This window comes from Haliaeetus albicilla, chromosome 19, assembly GCF_947461875.1.
Source record: "Haliaeetus albicilla chromosome 19, bHalAlb1.1, whole genome shotgun sequence".
Lineage (NCBI taxonomy): Eukaryota > Metazoa > Chordata > Aves > Accipitriformes > Accipitridae > Haliaeetus > Haliaeetus albicilla.
The window spans coordinates 2,352,465-2,376,027 of record NC_091501.1 but is presented as its reverse complement, the minus strand read 5'-3'; the positions used below and the strand labels follow the sequence as shown (position 1 = coordinate 2,376,027).

General features: G+C 48.0%; 2 protein-coding genes across 2 annotated transcripts; one reads left to right on the top strand and one right to left on the bottom strand.

The window, feature by feature from the left end:
• Positions 1 to 1,815: 1,815 nt before the first annotated feature.
• Positions 1,816 to 9,705, bottom strand: ANKRD54 (ankyrin repeat domain 54). The gene is made up of 8 exons (XM_069807277.1): positions 9,425 to 9,705; positions 8,952 to 8,999; positions 6,574 to 6,672; positions 6,039 to 6,110; positions 5,590 to 5,637; positions 5,341 to 5,465; positions 4,340 to 4,447; positions 1,816 to 3,639 (listed from the first exon to the last, which is right to left on the bottom strand). Exons 1-8 carry the CDS (start codon positions 9,657 to 9,659, stop codon positions 3,565 to 3,567), a joined length of 810 nt encoding a protein of 269 aa, XP_069663378.1. The 5' UTR covers positions 9,660 to 9,705; the 3' UTR covers positions 1,816 to 3,564.
• Positions 9,706 to 10,009: 304 nt separating this feature from the next.
• EIF3L (eukaryotic translation initiation factor 3 subunit L) lies at positions 10,010 to 20,211 on the top strand. Its single transcript, XM_069807276.1, has 13 exons — positions 10,010 to 10,113; positions 10,209 to 10,257; positions 10,338 to 10,548; positions 11,132 to 11,211; positions 11,496 to 11,557; positions 12,922 to 12,991; positions 13,691 to 13,764; positions 14,757 to 14,928; positions 15,186 to 15,340; positions 16,138 to 16,308; positions 17,614 to 18,111; positions 19,123 to 19,203; positions 19,961 to 20,211. The coding sequence occupies exons 1-13, from the start codon at positions 10,081 to 10,083 to the stop codon at positions 19,997 to 19,999; spliced, it is 1,695 nt and encodes a 564-aa protein (XP_069663377.1). The 5' UTR covers positions 10,010 to 10,080; the 3' UTR covers positions 20,000 to 20,211.
• Positions 20,212 to 23,563: the final 3,352 nt, after the last annotated feature.

Sequence of the window (23,563 nt, the reverse complement as noted above, 5' to 3'; positions counted from 1 at the left end):
CAGCACGTTACTGCAGAGCTGTGCTCTGAACGAGGAGGGGAAATGGAGTGTATTTGTGGACACCAGACAGCAGTGAGGGGAAAGCAAGGCCTTGGGTCAAGTCCTGGTTGACATCATGGCCCTGAGAAGGGGATGCACCACCGCTTGGGAAAGGGACCTGGAAGGTGTGTTTGATGGTGTAGCACAAGGAAAATGAGGAGGTTAGACTGAGTTTAATGGGAAAATAAATAGCAGAGGGAAACCCTCTGCTGTTGTTTTCATTCTTTGTTACTGCAGCAGATACCTCTGGGAGATGCAGAAAGCTGCCACCAGCCTCACACCTATGGGCTGTGCAGGGAAATCTGTGGCCCAGGGTGCAAGGGCAGGGGGAAAAGGTGCTGGGAGAGGCCAAAGACTCTAGGCAAGGAGCAGCAGAAAAAACAGACAGTGCCAGTGAACAGCTCTGAGAGCAGCATAAAGCCACAGTTTCTTCCTCTTCTGGAGCCTTTTCTTTCCTCCTTTCCCTGCCCAGCACCTAATTCTCTTTCTAGATACAGCTGCTGAGCACGGCAGGGTAGTCAAGGCTTTGGCATGACCAGCTGACACAAAGAAACCTAAAACTTTTCTCAGTCCAGTGCCAAACACATGACACGGCTCTCAACAGCCCAATGCTTCAGCCCTGAGGCAGGAAAGCAGAACTGGCTGCAGTGATTCACAGAATACGAGTCCTACATGATGCAATTTTTTCCCCACTGAAAACCAGAACCCCTTTTCTCTTTCTTATCTGCTGTTATCACTAAAGCAGTGGCAAAACTTCCTATAAGCCTGCTTGTTTTATTGTTCCTCAGTTCATTGTGCCAGTCTCCAGGGGACTGCCAGTGCTGCTTCACCTCCCATGGAAGGAGCAGTGCTGCAAAAGAGGGAAGGCAATTGCTCCTGGCTGGCTGCAGGACCCCCCACCTTTCCCTTCCGAGCGTAAAGTCAAGAGCAGTTACAAAAAGCTCCAGCGCCAGGCAAGACAAAGGCCTGAAGAGCTGTGGACAACAACATCACGTGTGCTCAGGCTAAAAGCTTCGCTTTGAGTCCCAGCTAGGTGTATTCCTGGTTTTGAGGAAAGCTTCCAAGCTGCAGCTAGTTAGCAGACAACATCAGCAACTAAGGTAAGTGCAGCAATAAAGAGCATTTCAGCCGCCTGCTCTTGGGGCACCTTAATGGTCTCCTCAGCAACAAGGCTGTTGAGTGCAGAAGCCTTGATAGCTGGGTGTATGTGGACACCAAGACTAGGCTGCGAAGACGGGAAGAAACAAGACTGGACGTGAAAGCTGCTCCTCACACAGGGACCAGCCTGGAAATCCTCTGTCCTGCCCAGATGTCCCTCCCCAGCCCCTCATCCTCTCGCTGTCTCTTCACAGCACAACCATTTTATCTGGCACGGGGCAAGACATGAGTTCAGCCGCCTTCTCCCAACCAGCTCCGTACTTTTGCAGGAGTACAGACTAGGCAAGGCTGCTTTTCCTCTTTGCAAAACATCCCATCTTCCAGCTTGAAGCAATCCCGCTGAGATTCTCTTTCCTTTATTTGTACAGTTTTACAGCAACTAACTAGATTTAAAGTCTGGATTTCTTGGCTGTGGAAGATCAGAAGGTGAGCCAACAACCACGTACTTCGATCTGCAAACAGACTGGTGTTTGAGTTCAAACAACTTTGTGTCATTGCTTCTGATTTCAGGACCAGGTATGAGAGTAGCAATTACCAAGTCTGGTGCTATGCATGGGGACTGAAACTTAGGTAAAGAACGAGGAATGAGCCGCTCTGGAAAAAAAGAGAGAACTTGGCTGAGGAGTCTGAAAAGGCTGACAGTATTTTATTGAAGTTCAGCATACAAAAAGGTCAGATTGTCTCCCACCCCCTCAGTATCCTTTCCATCCAGCATATCGTAATGAAGTATCAGTATTCACAGTGACAGCTCCAGCCAAACCACAAGACTGTTAGTCCCAGTCATAGCCTCCAGCACCCCATGGATGAACCCATCTAAAAGCTGTGTGTATTTCTGGTATCTCAGCTTGGGAGGTCCAGTTTGCCTCTTCCTGGACAAGAGGCCAGATATTAGAGAACATGCTGACCTGAAGGTCTCTGAAGAATGCTCCAGACTGTGGCTGTTGCACGGTTAAGCTGAATCCTAAGAGAACACTTCCAAACCAGTGATTCCCAAGCTGTGGGATGGGTGTCACTACCAGCACACTGTGTCATTTAGGTGTGGTACACAGGTGGGAACTCAGATTGCTATTGGACATGTTCTTGTCACCTTGCTGCTATTCACACCCTACCTACAAAATTTATGGAAACCTGCTCCAAAACAAAGCTATCTACAGTTTCATTACTAACCACAGTGGGGCAGAAGCAAAAGATTAGCAAAGGCAATTCCCTGCATCCTTCATAGCTGCATCACTTCGGGCTCCCAGCAGAGGTCATAACTCATTCTTTGCACTGCACTTAAGGTCCTGGAGCAGCACCTCTCCATGACAAGCAAGAAACACAGTATGGGTGAGCTCTGGGTTTGGTGCTGCTGAGGCAGCTGTAAATCCACCTCCAGCCCAGCTCAATAATACAGCTGAATACACAACACCTCCTGCTGCAACTGGACCTCTTGCCTGAGACTGCCACTAGTAGGAAACACAAAAGTCAGTTATGGTGGTTTGGTTTTTTGTTGTTTTGTTTGTTTGTTTGTTTGTTTTCCAAGATGTAAATGTCTGCCTAAAACTGTGCTAGCATTAAGTCACCCCCCCAAAAACGTTAATCTTGCATCAGGGCAGCCCTGACCTGCTAGCTGTCTACCTGGGTATTTTTTTGCAAGTGTTTCACTGTAGTATTTAAGCACTAACTTGCAGCAGTGATTTAAAAACCAGGGCCAGTGAAAGCTGTTAGTCTAATGATTAAAAGCTTTGTATCCCATTTGTAACCAGTCCGATTCTCTGCCCTCTGACCACAGGCTCTGGGGAAGGTTAGGATTAAGCCTCGGTGCATGTTTCTCAAGACCATATGTTTGCTCAGCTGCTAGCATGCAGAATTAAGTGTGTGTTCTTTTCACAGCACAAAGCCTTCTGTTGTCTGAGGCATCTACTTTCTCCCCCGTGCAACTGAGTACTGCGGTGGTGGCAAAAGGTGCCTGTTCCAAGCATTTCTGTGATGTTGGCCAGCTGCTGAGTGCAATAGTCAGGGCTAGTGACTGCACATGGCATCAGCCACCACCTACATTGAGCTGAAGTGCTTAGGAGAAGGCAAAATATCTCTGGAAGGGTATCCTATTAAGCGCCAGCCCATCTGATAAAAAGAAGAGCAGGTCTGTTTTTCCAAAAGTCTCAGCTGCAGCACTCTGTTGTCTCTGTTGTCCAAAGCCCGCTGTCTCCCCATAAGGCAGCTGTGGCAGCACCAACAGGAACAGTCTGGGCACCACAGGAGAGTGGATCTGGCAGGAACAGCTGCTGGCAGCAATGTTCATTCAGCGATCTGGGAAGCAAGCTTCAGCTTCCTCTTCTTCTCTCTATGGCTTCTCCTGCTGCATCAGGAAGATGATTTGGAAGCCCATTACCTCTTCTCCATCTTCTGCATCTGCAGGCTGAGTGATGTGAAGCTGGCCAGGAGGTCTGTGACCTCGTCCACCTGCCAGAAGAACACAGCTAGCTGTTAGGCAGGGGAATGCAGTTGTGCAGTCTCCCACCACCAAAGAAGAAACCCCCATGCAGCAGGGACCACCCTTGCACCAGGACTGCCAGTAAAGCCCACGCTGAGCTTATACTAGGTCAGGATCCCTTTGATCCCACAGTTGTGTAGAAGGGCTCCTGTCCTCCTGATCAAACAAGTCCTAACCCAAGGCAATGGGAGCTTCTCCCCATTCCTCAGGAGGTCAATGCTTGACCTCCACCTTGCATGATTTAGCTAGTACTTAAAATAGAAGCATGTTGCTGCATTACCCAGAACTCAACAACGGTATCAGGGCTGTTTCCTCTAAGTCTGTTTCTAAGGGCCAATCTTTTGTAAAAAAAAACCAAACCAAAAACCAACAAAAAACTACCAGGCCCTGCAACCCTCTGTGGTTGTGCTGATCCTGGCCTTAAAATGCTTGTGCCCTCAGCCCATCTGATCTTCAGCTTCTCTGGAGAGCTGCTAGGCTTTTTGCATTTTGAATTCCAACCTAAAGGAGTACCATGAGTCATCACATAACCTGCCCACTTTACTCAATGTGAGCAAGAACACTTCCATAACCATGTCTTCAATGTCACCTTGCTGATGCAGTTGCGTTCTCCTAAACACAGAAGTCACAATGCAAGTAGGTGAGTCACAGCAGCTCAACACTTCCTACCTGCTCCTTTGTGCTAGTCATCTGTAACCTGGAGCAGAGGTCATCCAGCTGTTCCTTTTGCTCATGCCTCCCCAGACGCTCCAGGTATTCCCGCAACATCTGTATAATCTGAAACCAACAGGCGTAAGAGGCAAACATCAGACAGCTGCACCAGGCTGGGATGTTTTTACAGGAAAAATTAAATTGCAGTTAAGTTGCCAAGCACAGCCTTGATGCTGCGGTATGTGGCAGAATATGACCCATAGAGAGGAACACATGCAAAGCAACTGGAGAGCACTAATGGCAGCATCAGAGCCCAGTGAGTCACCAGAGGCGTTCATCAGCCACAGATGGACTAGTCGTGACCCCTGTGCCTGGTTTAAGAACAGGGAACAGAGACAGGTCCAGCTGAAGCATAAGGTCTAGCCCTGAAAGCACCAAGCTCTTCTTTATGTCTAACTAGCTTCCCTCACTGTGAGGAGCAGGGACATCCCGCTCCAGCAGGATCCGCTTGTGCGCCGAGGATAAAAATCCTTGTGGCTCCTATGTGGCTCCTGAAGCAAGGCCCTCACCTTGTGCATTTGTGGCATAGCCCTGTGACTGCTTTCCTATTCCATGCCTCCACATACTAGAGCAGGGCAGAATGTGCTAGGAATGCAGAGTCCCTGCACGTGTATGCCATAGCTATAGCCCCATAGCTGTGGTCCCTCTCCTGCCACAAGGCACCTGTCTTACACAGTGGTTGAAGAAAAGAGAGTGCTCCATACAGCCTGAGAATTAAGACATTCAATGCATCCTTGGCCTACCAGAGCCAAAAGAGGTCCTGCAAAAATTCAGAGTAGTGGTTGGGAAAAAGGAAGGTCTCTGAAAACAGAAGGAAGAAGTCAAACTCTCCCCAGAGCAGCTAAGAGCCTACAGACAGGTATTTAAAACAGCCGCTAAATGATATTTGACCCTTAAAGGGTGCAGGAGACTGCCAGGGGCTGCACCACCTTACCATAACATGGAACTGTTTCTTTTACCTGTTTCACTTCAAGGCGTACAGCCTCCAGGCTGTGGGAGAGTCCTTCCTGCAGGATGTTTAGCTTTGATTTAGCGAGGTGCAGCGGGGTTCTGCCAGCTCGATCCAAGGCATCGACTCTAGCCCCTGCAAGATGCATGAGCAAGGACAGAAAGTGAGGTCTGTCTTCAAGACTTAGTGTCCCTGGGGAGTATCAACCGAGGCAGGGCAGGAAAAGGACAGGCTGTAATTGTTACAGAGGAAATGTTACCTCCGCGCAGCAGCGTGGTGATGACAGGAACGTGGTTCGTGCAGGCAGCTGGGGAGGGAAAACACAGGACACACAACTCAGAGGTACTAGCAAACAACAAAGGAGTTTCTGCTCAAGTGTGGAGCTTGCTGCTTCCCAAAGGGCTCTTTGCCATTGGAAAGAGGAACAGCCCAACTGCTAAGGGTAACCTCATACTCAAGCCTGAGTACTCTCTCTGGAACAGATCTCACATTCCTTGGGGCTGGCAGAGGGAGGGAAATTGATATTCTCAAACTCTGACCCTTAAACCTTTGTGAGGAGTGAAGCTAGCAAAAGAGTCCCTCCTAGGTCCTTAAAGCTGGGGATGCACACTGCGATGCACAAGAAAGAGGAAGGTGGAGAGGAAAGAAACAGCAAGGCAGTGTTCACCTCGCCTGTCTGCATGCAAAGCTCATCTGTGTGGCACTTACCCAAATGTAAGGGGGTGTTTCCCAGCCCATCTCTCTGGTTTGGGTCAGCCCCATGGTCCAGAAGCAGTTGCACTGGAAACAAGGAAACAGAGCCACATCAGTCCCTTCCCTTTTCCCCACGGGTCAGGCCCACATGGGTCGCAAGTCCACGTGGCAGCCACCATGCTGCCTTACGGGTGCTTCTGTTCAGCTCATCAGCTTCCTGCCAGAGACAGGGGACGGAGGTTTGCACAGCAATGCAGAAGGACCCAGCACAAAGCCAGGCAGTGCCGCTGCCCCTGGGCTCCCTGAGGGGAAGAACTGGGACTAAGGACATCCTTCCTTCTGCACCAGTACAGCCCTAGAGCTGGGGGCTCCTGCTCCCCCTTCAGCAGGGGGACATGGCAAGCCCTGGAGCCACAGTTCAATTGGCAACCCTGCCACCAAACACATGGAAAACAGCAATCTCCGTCACGTGCTGAATCAAAATAAAGAGCATCCTTCGAAATCTCTGCCACAGAGAGGCTGGAAGCCAGAACTCCCCCTCCCCACTCACCAATGTGATCGTTGCCATTGCAGGATGCAAAGTGCAGGGCTGTCCGGCCTTTGTCGTCGGCAGCACAGGGGTCAGTTCCATCCTCCAAGAGTTGCTGCACTGACAGTGTCAAGGAGAAGAAGATAAGCGGGTAAGCTGAAGGGGCACCTGATCAGAAAGAGGTAATGCTATCTGCTCTTCTGCAGGTAGGTACACACTCTGCCAGCTGCCAAGTCAACTGGACGTGAACCAGCTCCAGCCAGCCTCCCGGCTCAGCAGAACCAGCCTAGGCAGTGTACCCTCCACTCTCTGTTACAGCCTTCACCATCTTTGCCATAAAAGATAAGCCAACAGCTGTAGTGGCTAAGGCTAAGGATCCATCTAGCCAAATTTTCATGCTCCAAGGACAATCAGCAGCAAATGCCTACAGAAGAGTGTAAAAAGATAGCAAGAATGTAGGGCTAACTCTCACAGCCTTTAGTCAGCTGCATCTCAGGCACTCCCCAAGTTAGAATTAGCATCCTGTGCTTACTATCCCTCCATGGGCTTTCTCCGTAGATTTGCATGGTCATTTTCTGCATCTGTGTAAACTTTTCACAGCAACATGGACCCGTGGCAAGAAGTTTGACAGTGTAACCACATGCAGCGAGAAAAGCCACCTCTTCACAACATATTTTGAATACGTCCCTTCCTAGATTCAGCTGAAACTCCCAGTTTTTGCCATACTAATGGTGGCTACTGTTTGGGAAGCTGGTAGGTGAGTGCACCAACCAGCCAATAGCAGTGCAAATATACCTTTAGGAGACGATGTATTGAAGTGAGCTAGTGAACAGCCCAAGTAGCCATACCATCATCTACTCACACTTGTGCCCCCTTCTTTTCCCCCCAGCTACTTCTTCCATGTCACCATTGGCACTTCTGGTAACCTGAACTACCTCCTTTTCTCAGATAAGGAAAAACCTGCTCACACAGAAAGATAAACTAGTGTGACTCTCCAGTATTGGGTATAACAAAGGCAACGAGACCAGTCAAGGCTGAAAAGATTAGGGACATAAAAATAGCATCTACAGCAACATGTGTAAGGGCAACTGTAAGGGCTATTACTCCTGCTGTTTTGAGATTATCCCGATATAGTAATCAGTGTGCAAAATAAAGGTCATTCCATAGCTGTTAAAAATACAGACAGATTCACTGTATTTTGAGATCTTTAATAGCATATCCTGCAACAGTCAAGACTGACCAGTATTGGAGACAAGAAGCTAGATAGATCAGACCACTGAAAGTCACCATTTGTCTCAGCTTCCAGAGATTGAATTATAGTCACATTTTAATTTCTTCCTGTACACCTACTGCTTTAAGTGTTGTACAGAAGTGAAAGGAACACCTGACAAGATGGAAGTGGCATTAACAGGGGATGTTTGATACTCCAGAAGAAAGGTGGGGAGACTGACAGTGCCACCAGTGAGAACCATTAATGGGGAACGATTTACCTAGTTCTTCCCTGAAGCCAGTAGGAAATGATATAACCTCTCCCACCCAGTGCTGCCACAGGAAACAGCAAAGATTTTTACATGTTGATGAAGAATAAATTCATCATCAGACACTTCCTCATGTTGCAGAGTACACAAAACACAGCAGGATTGTGAACAGGGGAACCTGCATATCAAATACAGGTGTAAAACTCTAAGATGGATTGAAACCAAGACTTTCATAAAGCCCGATTCTTTCATTCTTCCTCTTGACATGGTGACTGAAGCCAACCCTTTCTGTACTGACAGAGCTCACGGATGAGCTTTATCCATCAGTTCATGAAAAAAAGGTTTATCGTGGAGCCGAGGGGTGAAGCATACCAGACAAACCCCCGTTCTGATATACTAGGAGTTTCTACCAGTCAAACCAGTTTCCAATTCTAATCTACAGTACAGAGAGGTAAAGGGAGTCACAGATAGGCCACGAGCCTCCTCTGAAGTCACAGCGAGAAGCAGAGTCCAGCACTAGTCCTGGTTCTGATCTACTGGGTCACACTGTCTCATCATACAGGCTATGGCTTAGATAATCATAACTTTTCCACCTTACCAAAACACTACTCTCTTATTGCTTACGAATGGGCAGAAGTTACATACCAAAAAAGCTGAAACAGCACAGTGCTGATTTAGCTTGAGGCTGTTGGAAAACTAACACTATGAACCAGATGCAGTGAAAAAGTGAATACTATAACCAGGCTCACTCTGCTCAGAGAACAAAACAAGGCTCCAGAAAAGCAGTTTCTAGATTTGCAGCAACTAAGGCACCATGTCCGCAAACTATCTGCACCCTCCTCCTCCTCTTCTAAAATAAAGGTCCCCGACAAAAATGCCCTTCCAGGAAGAGGTCCCAAGTAGGATTCGTAGAAGTCTTACCTGTGTCCAAGTCGTTGCTATTGGCAGCTTCACGCAGCCTTTTCAGAGCTACGGCGAAAAGAAAGCAATTACTGGAAAGCACGGAGGAAAAAGGAGCGCTTCCCTATCGAAACGTCCCATCCCGGCACTCAGGCCCAGGTGCAGGGCTGGTGCTGGCTCAGCCCAGAGAAGGGGAAGCAGGAGATCAACATGCCAGGTAAGAAGCGCTCTCCTTTCCTCCTCCTGAGGCCGGCCACGGGCCCTCCCCCTCCTGACGGCCACCCTCCCCTGACAGGAGCAAGGGTGCCTCTCCCAAGCCGCCCACCGAGCAGATCCGACCTCTTTCCACAGGCCCCACACACGGGAAAGCCGGAGCTTTACCGGGTTCCCCACACCGGAGGCTCTTCACCCCGCCGAGGCCTGGGCAGGACCGCTCCCGGAGCCCGGAGCGGAGCCGGCCGAAAGAAGGGCCCTTCCAAGGGAGAAGCGCTCACCGTGGCTCTCCTTGCCCGTAGGCCCCAGCCTACGGTGGAGGCGGGCGGCCCTACGCAAGCGGCGGGCCGGGATCTTGCCCGCGGGCTCCTCCCGCTGCCACAGGACGTGCAGGTAGCCGAGGGGGGCACCCGTCACCGCCCCCAGGGCTAGCCCGGTCCCAGGCTCCGGCTCCGGGCCCGGTCCGGGGCCCGGTCCCGCATCGGGCGCTGCTGCGGCCCCGCCGCCGCCCTCCATCCCCTCACGGGCCGGGGCGGGCCGGGCCGCCGCGCGGGGTGCCGGGGGAGAGGGGAGGGCCGTCGCTATAGCAACGGGGCGGGCTCTGTCCGCTCGACCAATCGAAGGCGCCGCACCCCGTGCGCGCAGCCAATGGGAAGGCAGAGGGAGGGGGTAGAAGGAAGGCGAGGAGAGAGGCGAAGAGGGAGGTGGAGGCGGTGCCCAGGGAGGTCTGATGGGCAGGCACGCTTTCCAATCAGAACGAGGAGCGGGGCCATAGGTCGCCCCAGGCCTATGGCAGCTCAGCAGCCGAAAGACAGGCAGTTGTTTTAACCAGCGGAAGGGCGCAGCTCCGCTTCACCGCCTCAAGCCCTTCCGCTGGACCGGTCGGAGCCCCGCCCCTGGTCCCACCCCCTTTCCTTGCCGCGCCGCCGCCGCCGCCATGGCCTACCCGGGGGAGGACTACGATAACGAGGTGCGGGGCCGGGGTCCCGGGGCGGCGGGAGAGGAGGGCCGGGGACCCGGGGGGGGTCGTGTCCGTGCTGACTCGCTGCCGCCTTTTCTCCACAGGCCGCCTATGACCCGTACGCCTACTCCAACGACTATGATATGCACACGGGTGAGTGCGGGCTTCGGCCGGGTCTGTAGGCCCGGGCTGGGCCGGGCGGTAACCGCCTTACTGCTCCTCTTTCCCCTCAGGAGACCCGAAGCAAGACCTGGCCTACGAGCGCCAGTACGAGCAGCAGACCTACCAGGTGATCCCCGAAGTGATCAAAAACTTCATCCAGTATTTTCACAAGACGGTGTCGGATCTCATCGACCAGAAGGTGTACGAGCTCCAGGCCAGCCGTGTTTCCAGTGATGTTATTGACCAGAAGGTGTACGAGATCCAGGACATCTATGAAAACAGGTACAAAGCCGTCCTCCCTGCAAGGGGGAATCGCTGTTTAAACTGTGACAAAAGTGCACCCTTGCTCTTAAAAGGAAAGGCCAACTATTACCTGTCTTGTTCCAGGCTTGGGCTTTCTCTAAAATACAGCATGAGGTTTGATTTGATTACTGGGGAAAAAACCAGGTATTTCCAGACCATTAGGCTCACATAAATATAGGTGAGTTGTGACCTATCTGAAGGAAAATACCAGTGCTGTGCCCAACAGATGTGGATGCAGCAAAAAGTGACCTCAGTAGTGCTAGTTAGGCAGTTTGCAGAAAGCTGTGAGGTGTAATTGGTGCATATAGCTGTGTTACCTTACCGTAAAGGGGATGTGAAAGTAACATACTCAACTGTTCCATACTTAAGGGATAAATCAAAGACTTTAATTGTTTAGTTTGCAATTCTCATTCTTTGCTTCAACACTGGACTTACTAAAAGGGGATGGTGGTGGCGGTGGTCTACTTTCATCAAGTCCAAGGCCTCTGTATTGTGATCTCTAACTCTAGCATTGTCATACGGAGATATAGTTTCTAATACCACACGTGTGTCTATCTTTCAGCTGGACAAAGCTGACAGAAAGATTTTTTAAGAATACCCCATGGCCAGAGGCTGAGGCCATTGCCTCTCAGGTTGGAAATGGTAAGTCTTTTACTTTCTTTTTGCTTGTCAGAGAGAGAAGGAGATAAATCACTTTTGATACATGAGTGAGCAGGTGCACAGTGTTGCTGCTGCCTGAGTCAGTCGTCTTCATTTGCTCTGGCAACTCCTTCAGCAGATGCCTGGCAAGAAGTCAAACTTGAATGAAGTATCCTTTTGTGCCTCCCTTTATTACTGTGGCAGGAGGAGCATTGCTGGCGTACCTGAGAGATCCAGTTGCCTAGGCCTTGTGGCTTGCTAATGTCGAGTTCTGTCATCTTTTCCAGATGCTGTTTTCCTCATCCTATACAAGGAGCTGTATTATAGGCACATCTACGCCAAAGTCAGCGTGAGTGTTTGTCCTGTGTCTTCCTGTTGGTTGCATGCTGGCTTCTCCGTGCAATAAAACTTGCCAAATCTTGCTGTCACCACGGTATCAGTGGCTCCATAATTTTTGCAAGACAGGATTGGATGAGCTATAAGTCAAGGTGCTTTTAGGGAAGTTAAAATTCTTGCCGTTTGTTATTTTAGTAAGGATTCACTGATTGCTGAAAAGCAGGAAAGATTTGAATATTTTTCTGAGGCTTGTTAGCTGTCTCCTCAAGCTTGATTGTAATGAGTGTGCAGGTGTCCCTGGCACCTTATATGAATCAGAAGACCTGGTCTGAGTTTTCAGGAGGCTATTATGTAAACATTTGTTACTGACATCAAATGTAGTGGTTAGTGAGTTAAGGAAGAAGGAAGTGTTGGGAGGTAACTGAATTTTCTTTTTGATAGAGCTGTAATTGTAAGACCTATAGATCAGTTGGTTTTGTGTGTTTCTTGTGGCTCTTTGTTCTTCAGATTAGCAGGTGGGTGAGAGGGGGTGTCACAAGAAGAGGGTGCAATATTCATGATTAAAAAAACAAGTGGGGTGAGAGTGCCTTGTGGAGAGGGAAGCATGGGCACCATAAAGGATACAGGAGAAGGAAACAGAAGGAATAATGCTCTATAAAACAAAACTCACTTTTTTTTCTTACGCTAATTTGAAGTCAGTGAGAAAATCTTTAAGGACAGAAGCTGAACAGAAGCATGGCTTACAGAGTAAATAAGTAATAACTGCAGTTTTGATGTGGACCAGAGGGTGGAGAAATGGGCACTTTAAAAAGGCTGCTGTATTAACCTGAGTCAGGCTTTAACAGGAGAGACTGGTTTCTCAAGCTGTGCTATTAGTGGTTCTCAGACTGCCCTTGAGTGTCTCCAGGTGAAACAAGGAAGATGATTCTAGGATGAGTGATTCCCTACTGTGTTTACTGGTCTTTCAAAGCATTTAGAAATACTGTCCAGATGCAGAATTTTTGATTTATTAAGGCCTTTCATGAGGGGAGAAGGAAGGAAAGCTGTTGAAGGTAATAGGAAGCTCTTAAATCTGGACAGTAGAGGGGAGGACAAGGAAGGTTAATGCATCCTATTCACAGAAGGTTTGAATGCTCGGTCGTCGTGGGAGAAGCTACCTGTACATGAAAAGTCAGTCCTATTCTATGGGACAGTAGTGATACAATTTCAAGTTTTCTGGGTGGTGCTGGTGGGTGTCTTGGTTGAATATTGGCTCTAACATTTCTGAAATAGACCCTCTACTGCTGTGGCTATTGACTGTCCTTCATATGCTGTTGCCTGTTAACTCACTCCTGCTGTGCTTGAAACTAAGCAGACTGTGCTGATTTCTCATTGCAGGGGGGGCCCACGCTGGAGCAGAGATTTGAATCCTATTACAACTACTGCAATCTCTTCAACTACATCCTCAGTGAGTTGCTGCAATTCATTTCTGGTTTGTGAATTTTGGAGAGGGAGAGTGGATGGAGAGGGCAGAGCTGGAGAAAGGGTCAAAAGAACTAGAACGTGTTTGTTTATAGATCATATAGGGAGAAGTAGTCTACGAGCTTTCCACACATTTTGAGTTTGTTGAATAAATAGCACTTTACATCCATGCATTTAAAACCACAAAAAGCACAAATAGTTTCCAGTGCTTTCTGAAATACTGTAAAGAATAAAAGTTATTTAGCTTTCTGTCTTGCTGAGAACCTCTTCACCTATCTTTATTAAAAAGCAAAATGAAGCTGTAAGCTAGAAAAAATTTGCAGTGTTTCACAACTGCTTACTGTTGCTGACTCCCCTTGGAACAAGTTTTAGTGTTTGTGACTCTCTGCTAGGCAACTTGGAGAGAATAGATCAATTAGGATAAACCCCTACAGTCTGTGCACAGCTTCTGAGCAGTTGCACTCTAGAGATTAACGCCATACATGCTCATATTCTTTAGAAATGAAGGCAGTTGAGGTAGCTGAAGCTACGTATCACCGCCCTACTGGAAGCTTCATTCTCCTGCTGCTGCATTTCCCATTTCAGGGAAATTCTTGTGTTCTTTAATTTGTCTATTCCTCCAGTTCTGCCACTGTTCTTGCTGAAGGTATTAAGCCTCTCATCTATTACTTGGGTTCTTCTGCAGATGCTGATGGCCCTGCTCCTCTGGAACTGCCCAACCAATGGCTCTGGGATATCATTGATGAATTCATATACCAGGTATATGACTATGAGACTGGGCCATTTTGCCTCTGCTAGCACTATAAATTTTCCATCTCCTCCCTCCCTGTGATTTTCATAGTTAGGATACCATTGCAGGTCAAAAAACTTTGGTGAGCACTGTTATTCCTGGGTCACCAGGTAGATGAAGTAGTTGTAAATGTACAGATCTTTAAGTTACCCGGAGCTCTTTGGGGAGTCCTGGCTTTCTGTTGATATTTCTGTTTCAGTTGCTGCTTCGGGGTTTTTTTTAACTCGCCTTCATTTCTGCCTGATTTGTTGAAAGCAGCCTGAATGAAGTCTGCTATAATCACAAAGACCTTGTGAAGATACTTGTTCAAACTAGTTTTATTGTGTTTATGGTTTTACTTTAGTTTTGTACTTCTTAGTCAGTAGGGCCTTTATGCTTGCACTGAGAGATTGCTGACCTGATTTGAAATAATCTATGGTCTAAGGTCTTGACGTTAGGAAATATTTTTCCACTTATTGTTCTGAGTGCAGCAATACAGATCTCAAATACTGTTGTTTTTTCTCTATAGGTTCCTTTGTCTGTAACTTTTTATTATAGAGCTGCCTGGAATTCCTCAAGTACAGTCTTGTCAAGCTTTAGGATGAAAAAGGACATGTGCATATGTAGAAAAAGATGTGTGTATATGCAGACACATCTTATGACTTGGTCATTCTCTTTGCTACCTGTTCAGATGGCAAATTTGTGTTTAGTTGCCTGTCCTAATTGTCTAAGAGATCCTTCTCTGTTTTGTTTTGTTCTGTCTTCTAGCCTTTTCCCCTGCACTGTATCATTTTTTTCCTAGGTGCTTTAAAGTTGGTGTAATTTACCATTTTGATTGCCAGGTGATCTCAGATAAAACTGTTTTTCATGTGACTTGTAGCTTATTCTAATGTATTTGTGTGATCAACTTGTAAGCTTAGTGCACTTAGCTGAACATCTCCAAACTAGCCTCTCATCATTGAATCTCTGCTTTTTCCTGTAGTTCCAGTCTTTCAGCCAGTACCGCTGCAAGACAGCCAAGAAGTCTGAAGAGGAAATTGATTTCCTTCGTTCCAACCCCAAGATCTGGAACGTCCACAGTGTCCTTAATGTGCTGCACTCTCTGGTGGATAAATCCAACATTAACCGACAGCTGGAGGTTTATACAAGTGGAGGTGAGCTAGCTGGGTGATGCCAAGCAAGACTGGTGTCTCTGCTGCCTTGCTTTGATTTGACCAAGCTCTGTTAGCTTTGTTTGGGAGCTGGATTAAACCCTTAATCGGTGGATGGATTGACTGGGCACAAGTTCTGTTGGCCTTATGTGAGAAGTGCCGGTGATTACACTTGAGGTCTTGCTCCCTTTGCTTGTTGAGGTGTTGAAAGGGGAGCTTGCTTCCTTGGAGGAAAGCATCATTGTTCCTTTTTTTCCTAGGTGACCCTGAAAGCGTGGCTGGTGAATATGGTCGTCACTCCCTCTACAAGATGCTGGGCTATTTCAGCCTGGTTGGGCTACTGCGTCTGCACTCTCTGCTGGGTGATTACTACCAAGCAATCAAGGTTCTGGAGAACATCGAGCTCAACAAGAAGGTAATACAATGTGTTTTAAACCTTCCATGGCGGTTTTCCAAATGCCTCTGTTCAAACATGCTGGTGAAAGATTGCCATAATGAATCTTGCAGCTGAGGAGCTGTTTGTAGCTGTTGTAGTTGTCAGGAGTTTGTAGTTGAACACAGCTGGAGCTTTGGCATTAAATCAAGCCATATGATAATGCCTGATGCTGTTGCAGCACAAATGCCTATTTTCTTAGGAGGTTTGCTGTGTTGTGCAAGGCAGTGTTGTTATAGAGAATATTAGTTGAATTGTTAAGTGGGAGCGCAGTGGTAGCTAGCTAACACGTTGTTCCCACCTTGGTCGATGGCTCGTTCTTTTATTTTTGACTCTCATTCTCACTGTGCCCACACCGACCTTGGATGTTTTTGCCCTAGAATTGAGTGCTACCTGTGGTAAGAGTGGGTAACAAAAGTCCAGCTGCAACATAGGCTTGGCCCAAGGCTTGGCACAGGTCTATGTATGTGCTGTCTGGCACAGGATGTGCAGTGAAATAGGGGGAAAGGGAACTGAGCAAGGCAATATTGCACACAGTGCAAAAGTCATCTGCTTGCAGGAAGCTGAAACTGGGAAATGTAGGAAATGGGATGATCTAATAAACCCTGAGGAAGCTGCTGCAGGGATTGGTGGGAGGTGAGGTATCCTGAATTAACCCTCTCCTTTCTATATTTGGGTTGGGAATGAAAGCAGAGGTGGCTGGATTCTGGGTAATGAGCTGTTTGGATCAAAGGTGGTTGTCTCCCCTCTAACGCAGTGTGTTGATCCTTCATTCTCAGAGCATGTACTCCCGGGTGCCTGAGTGCCAGGTGACCACCTATTACTATGTGGGCTTCGCATACCTTATGATGCGGCGTTACCAGGATGCCATCCGTGTCTTTGCCAACATCCTCCTCTACATCCAGAGGACCAAGAGCATGTTTCAGAGGACGACGTACAAGTATGAGATGGTAAGAGATAGCACAGGTCTAGACTTCCCAAAAGAAAAAGCTGCTGTCTTCTTCCCTGCCTGTCCTCTGTTACCTGATAACTACATCTAATAGTCCAGCCTTATTTTCCTGGACTATACTTATGGTGACTGGGGATCCTTTGAACTCCTTTGCGGCAATATTTTCTCTTAGCTGTGTTACTAGTTCCTTTGGTTGTTCACCATGCAGTTTTCTGGGCTCCATCTGCACTCTCCCTCTAGGCAGTGTTGTTAATCACAGAACCATAGAATCACTTAGGTTGGAAAAGACCTTCAAGATCATCGAGTCCAACCATCAACCATGCCCACTAAACCATGTCCTGAAGTACCTTGTCTACTCGCTTTTTGAATACCTCCAGGGATGGTGACTCAACCACTTCCCTGGGCAGCCTATTCCAATGTCTGACAACCCTCTCAGTAAAAAATTTTTTCCTAATATCTAACCTAAATCTCCCTTGCCTCAACTTGAGGCCATTTCCTCTTGTCCTATCTCCAGCCACCTGACAGAAGAGACCAGCACCCACAATGAATATCACCCATAATGAATGTCAGCTGCTAATGATATGCTTGTCAAAGCTTCCTCAGACTCAGTCCTGTTCCTAGTCCATTCCTGCATTTCAGGTTACTGCCATTGTCGGATATATTTCCATTATCAGATAATCATTCACGGACTATTTTAATTCAGCATGGCTGAAACAAAGCTTTCTTTCCACCTAAGCTGTCTCTGGTGCCTGTTTTACCCCCTGCTGCTGCTGTCTCCTTTTCATCCTTATGATTCATTTCTCATTCTTTGTGTAGCCAAATCCTGCTGTTCTTAATTTCATGACACTTCCAAAATTTGGTATGTCTGTTTCAGCCACACAGCTGTCTGTTTCATCTCACACTCAGATAAATCTTCCTTCTCAGTCTTTTCTTCACTGGCCTCCCTGATAACTGTCCCTTGCCAGGAGATCATTGTTAAACTATCTGCCTTCCCTTCTCCTCTACACTTTTTTGCACCAAAGCAGTCAAATCTGCTTCTGGCTGTCCAGGTTCTCTATGGATCTGGATACATTCACTCTGTATTTTCCTGTTGTCCAGCCCACTTTTTCATTGATGAGAGCCTCGATACAGCATTAATCTATCTGCTTTGCCCAGAGGCACTGCTTCTTTGTGCTGTCTCCCTTGAGCATTAGGACCATCAGTGCACTGGGTAAAGGGTCTGTCTCAAAAATGCAGCTCCCAGCTTCCTCCAGCACCATAAAGCCTGAGCCATTGACGAGCTAACAAGTTCTCCTCTCTCTCTCAGATTAACAAGCAGAATGAGCAGATGCATGCACTCCTGGCCATCGCCCTCACCATGTACCCCATGCGCATAGATGAGAGCATCCACCTGCAGCTGCGAGAGAAATATGGGGATAAGATGCTGCGCATGCAGAAGGGTGATGCACAAGTCTATGAGGAACTCTTCAGTTATGCTTGCCCCAAGTTCCTTTCCCCCGTGGTGCCCAATTACGACAACGTGCACCCCAACTACCACAAAGAGCCCTTCCTGCAGCAGCTCAAGGTCTTTGCTGATGAGGTTCAGCAGCAGGCCCAGCTCTCCACCATCCGTAGCTTCCTCAAACTCTACACCACCATGCCTGTGGCAAAGTTGGCTGGCTTCTTAGACCTCACGGAGCAGGAGTTTCGTATCCAGCTGCTTGTCTTCAAGCACAAGATGAAGAACCTGGTATGGACCAGTGGCATATCTGCCCTGGACGGGGAGTTCCAGTCCGCCTCTGAGGTCGACTTCTATATTGACAAGGTTGGTATCTGCCCCTTGCTGGCTAGGAAATTCCTTCACCCAGGAAATTCTGGAAGTGGCAGCACCTAGTTTTGCTGTAGTCTGTGGGAAACATCCCTTCCTTCTTTGCCATGTGAAGGGCTTGGCTGCCCACAGTGAAGTTGTAGCCCTGCTTAATAGGCGTGTCAGTGGATGAACAGTGATGGGATGTCACAGGCAGCTTTGGCAGTCATTGTACCCAGAAAGCAAAGGTCCTAAATGTCTTCCTCTGGACAGAGGGAACTGTTTGTCTGTCAGTATTCTCAGGAGGTGACAGCTGGATAACTACATCTGTGACAGTGCTGTCAGTCTGTCAGGTGGCATTGTCAGCTTTGTAGGTCTCGCCCACATCTCTGGTTTGCTTGACAAAGCAGGGGTCTTGCTTGGTGGTGTTACAGGTCCATTTTTCACCAGAGCAGCATTTAGCTCTGTCTGCTCTAGGAGGAATCTAAACACAAGGTATGATCCTGTCACCAATCTGCCCTTGGAGCTCCAGGCAGCAGGAAACATAGCAAAGAGTCTTTTAGGACTTCATTTTCAAAGAAGATAGCAGTAACAATTAGGTTTCTTGCTGCAAAGGAGAACAGGTTGCCCCTTGTTCTTGGTCTGTAGAGCAGACCTCTTGCTGCAAGGTCTCATGCTATGTCTCGACCTAGCTCTCCTGGTAGATAACATGATTCTTAGCTGCTGGTAGAGGGAAGTAGAGCATGAATCGGGGTTGGGACTGTCAAACTGCTGCAAAGAGAGACAAAAATAGGCAGAGTGTGCAAGAATGTGAAAAGTGAATACCATGTGAATTTGGGACCCATCCCAGGCAAAGGTATAGCCCACAGAGAACTGAATGTTTGCTCTGGGACCAACACAGGTCAGATATGTGTGATGCTGAACCAGGGCTGGAGTGAAGCCCCTCTGGTTGCTCCTCACATTTGGCAGTGCTTGCTGTCTTCCTGCTAGCGCAGTCCTTTTCCTGACTTCATGCTCTTCCCTCCCCAGGACATGATCCATATCGCAGACACAAAGGTTGCTCGACGCTATGGGGACTTCTTCATCCGCCAGATCCACAAGTTTGAGGAGGTGAGGCCTGGGCAGGAGGGCTGTGTAGCTCTTTAGGAAAAGTGGGGCAAGCAGTGGGCTGTGCAGGCCCTGGCGGAGCCACACTTGTGTGAGACAGCTGTGCGGTGCCTTGCTGGGGCAAGCTCTGGCTCTGCAAGGCACTGGGCAAAAGCAGGTGGTTTAAGCAGCAGCTGCTGCCCTTTGAAGAATGGTATGGTTTTGTGTGAGAAGTGCTCATCTGAGCCACAGTGGAAAAGGAGGAGGATTTTACTGTCCAAAGGGACTGACTCCATTGTCCCTAGACAATTGTGGTGTTCCTGTCAGTAACACAACCAAAATCATATCTCTACCCTCATAACTACGGCTCTAAAAAGTGGCCTCGAACATTTCTGGAGCACAGGTGAGTTCAGTGTTGTGCTCAGCCAGGAGGTGACATTCTGTCAGTGCTCTACTCTCCTGACAGAGGCTGCTGCACACTGGAAACTTAGGCAGCAAAATCCTGAGATGTGGGGATTTGAGCAATACAGGGTTGTGATACCACTGCTAGAAGTTTGCACCTTCTCTTCTCCCCACATCTTTCTCTGCTGTCTTGGAGAGGAGGAGGGAGTTTTACTAGTTCCCCTTCTACTTCACACACTGCCTGCACTTGCGCGAGAGCTCTTTTTGTCAGTGAGTTGGAGAGGAAGGAGTAGAGGCATTGGATAAAGGCTGCTGAGGGGAACAGTAGTGTATGTCAATCACTACATATTTTTCTGACCTTTGCTTTCTCTAATTCCAGCTGAATCGAACCCTGAAGAAGATGGGCCAGAGACCCTAAAACTTCTGTGGATGCTGTGATCGGCCTGAGCAGAGAAGTGGGTGGGAGAGATTATTCTCTTTGTGGTGAGGGAGGGGAGCTCAGGGTTCTGGCATTTCTGGAATCTCCTGTGACTCTGAGAGTTTTTGTACTTAAATGAGCAGACTCGTTTGGCTCAAACTATCCTACAAAGGACATGACATCTAATAAATTAGTAGAATTTTCCTGGTGAACATTCAGTATCTGATGTACTCATTTATTTTTCCTCTGTGGAAGAATATAATTGCATCTGGAGACATGGGCAGCTGCTGCTGGTTTGTGCTCTCTTTAGTCCATGCTGTTGCAGGTAACAGTGGGGAGCAGATCCCTTTCTGTAAAGGCACTGCGCACAGTGAACAGGGAAGGCTGCAGAACTGATGAGCAGGGAGAAAATTAGCTGTTCAACAGTGTTTCCACAGGATATGGAAAAGAGGTACAAGGTAATATTACTCCTTCTAGATCTTGCTCTACACATTGAATATACCTGAGTTGTAGTTGCTTTCCTAGAAGGTTGCATTTTGCCTTCCCACCCCTCTTTTATTTTTTTAGCTACTATGAAGTAGGAATGCTCCCAAGTGGATTGACATGTTTTTAAAGGAAGGGGGAGGATTTTTGTAAACGTTCAACCAATATTAACTTTGGTCATCTGATCAGATGTCCTTGCTGGAGGTTGTGTTTTATTTCAGCACAAGTGATGCCCGAGTCCTGGCCCTTAATTTAATGGAGTTCAGTTTCTCCAGAAAACTCCCTGAGGGTGTTTAATTTATTAAAACCCTTTAAATGCTAATTTTCCCAGCTCTCAGCCACTTTGGATTCTTCAAGGCAAACTTGCAGTGCCTTAGAAAAGGCAGTTGAATACTAGCCCTATAAAGGGGAATCGAGGACCTGTGAATACTGGGGAAGAGAATGCAAAGAATGAATCGCATCTCATCTGCCCTCCACACCCTCTCTCCCTTCATGTTTTGCTGTCTTTAAATAGTTTGGTGTTTGAGTGGTAGAAGCAGGTGCAAGAGGAAAAACCTGCATGTGTCATAGGAAAGCTAGACAAAGCGTGGTTCATATATACCATCTGCCTCTTTGTACCTCTCCCTCTCGTTCCTTTCCACTGAGAGAGGGGTCCTGGCAGTCCAGCTTGGCTTCGTACACAATTCTGTTTAGAAGTCAGGAATAATTAGCCTTTGTTGAGTTGTGTTTGAATGAGGGTCAAGTTTCTAGTGTCCTAGATACTGCTCAAAAGTGCGTTTCCCATCCCAAACTCCTGTAACTCAGGCAGGCAAGGTACAGGCAGCGCAGAGTCAGATTAAATGGGCAACTTCTGTTGGCCTTCTAGCTGCTGCTGTTACTATTGTGCATGCCAAGGACTTGCCTCCAGTTCTGAAGGATTTGAGGCAGCCATATGATTAAAGAAATTACAGGACTGAGATACTGCTGCATTGCAGCAGCCCAAGGGAGCTGGGTATCATACAAAGGACCCTCTGGTCCTTCTTATATTTAGGGCTGCCACTTCTGTCTGGGTGTATTTACCAACAGCAGCACACCGAGGATACTGTCAACAGCAACTTCTCTCCTGCTTTCTTATTATCCAAAGCCTAAATCTTGCCCAGAACATGTGGTAAGATAGATGTGATACACAACAGGAGAACCTCTGGCAGGGCAGTATCTCCTTGATCAGTTCTGGTTCATAGCATAGCAAAGGAATCCAATGTGTTACTGGGATTTGGTCCGTTTTTAATCTGTGATTGGCATGTTTGGAGTTACAGACTTTTAATGCATATATGGATCATCTTAAACACTCTAGTGGTTACAGGCTGTTCTCAGGTATGTGAATATGCTGCTGCTTGTGTTTGTGTCTGCCAGAGTGGCTTCCAGAGGATGCACAGAGACCATCCGCTGGTCTGCCTGGCTCCACGCCTTGTCTGAGGGACTGCTGAAGGTTAACTGAGCAGGACTGGCACTTGGTGGAACGAAGCCAGGAAGAGCTTGCAGCTCTCTCACAGGGCGGAAAGATGGGCTCAGCGAGCTGCGGTGCCTGGCACTGCTTGAAGCTAGAGGAATGCAGGGCGTTCAGCAGCATCAACAGAGCCTGGCTGCTGCTGGAAAGGCACTCTGCAGGGAGGAGGGGTGGGTCTGTCACAGCTTGAGCCTTGCCTGCTGCAGCAGCGTTAGGTTGGTGGAAATGTTCTCCGGCAGTTCTGGTCAAAACGGTTTTATCAGAGGGAACCACAGCACAGGGTTATCTACTCTGTGTCTTTGACCTGTGGTCGTGAACGGAGTCAGTGTGATTATGGACCCTGGAAAAGACACTTGAGAAAACATTCCTGATCCTGCTTTCCCTTAGGAGACATCAGGAAGATGCTGTCAGGCAGGTCTGGGGGATCCTGAGCAGCCAGCTCGGTCGTTGCAAAACCAAGACAATACTTCATTTCCTTTTTCTCTACATAGTAGCTTTTCCAGTGATTTATACCACAGCTTATCCCGGGCACTGACAGGGGAGGCTGCATAAGCCATTTGGAGAATTTATTTTTCACTTGTTACAGCTGTGGGGCTGTGGAGTGATAGAATGAAACAGTGGAATAGAAGAAGGAGGGTGCTAAGCATGAGAGCTGACTGGAGAAAGGGATATAGAGCCCATTAACAGAGAAAAAAAAGTGGAGAGAGGGACTGCCAGCAATAAGCTCAACATCTGGGTGATGGATCAGTCGTCCACAGAGGTAGCTATTACCCCCCACCTTGCCTAATTGGAAATGAAAAAAATGTTTAGCAAAATAACATTTAACAGTGTGCTTTCTCCCCACCCCTTGTCAGACCATCACACTAAGCATGCAAGCCAGCTCTCGTGACAATCCATCTCCTCAATGTCGTGGGTTCCTGAGATTGTATCGCACCCTTCCTCCGCTTCTTCCACAGCTTCCTGAGAAGTGCTGCCTGCAATTCCAAATGTCCTTATCTTCAAAGCCCGCCCTGGCCCTGTGCCTACACCGGGAGCCACCTACATCCCACGCATACTCCGCTGTCTGATGTTTCCATGTCCCCCACTGCCGCAGCTTATGCCCCTAGGACTGCCGAGAACTGCTTCTGCCTACAGCAGCCTACGTCTAAGCCTGAACAAGATCAAGAAATGAGGTTGCCTGGTGTTTTGTTTTTTTTTTCTTTTCGGATCCAGAAATGATGTTGCCTGGTGTTTTTTTTTTTCCTTTAGGATCCAAAAATGAGGTTGCCTGGTGTTTTTTTCTTTTTGATCCAGAAATGAAGTTGCCTGGTGTTTTTTTCTTTTTGATCCAGAAATGAAGTTGCCTGGTGGTTTTTTTTTTTTTCTTTAGGATCCAGAAATGAGGTTGCCTGGTGTTATTTTTCTTTTAGCTGAAGTTACACTTGAGTTCAGTCCCACCTGTTTTCAGTTCCTGCTTGCAGTCCTCTCCCATCCTTCAGGGACTGAGCAGAAAAAAAACCCCACCCAGAACAGACTCCAACTTTCATTCAGGGCTTTTCTCTGAGAATTCCACCTTCCCTGAGCTGGTGAGAACCACGGGGCGGGTATGTCTCCCC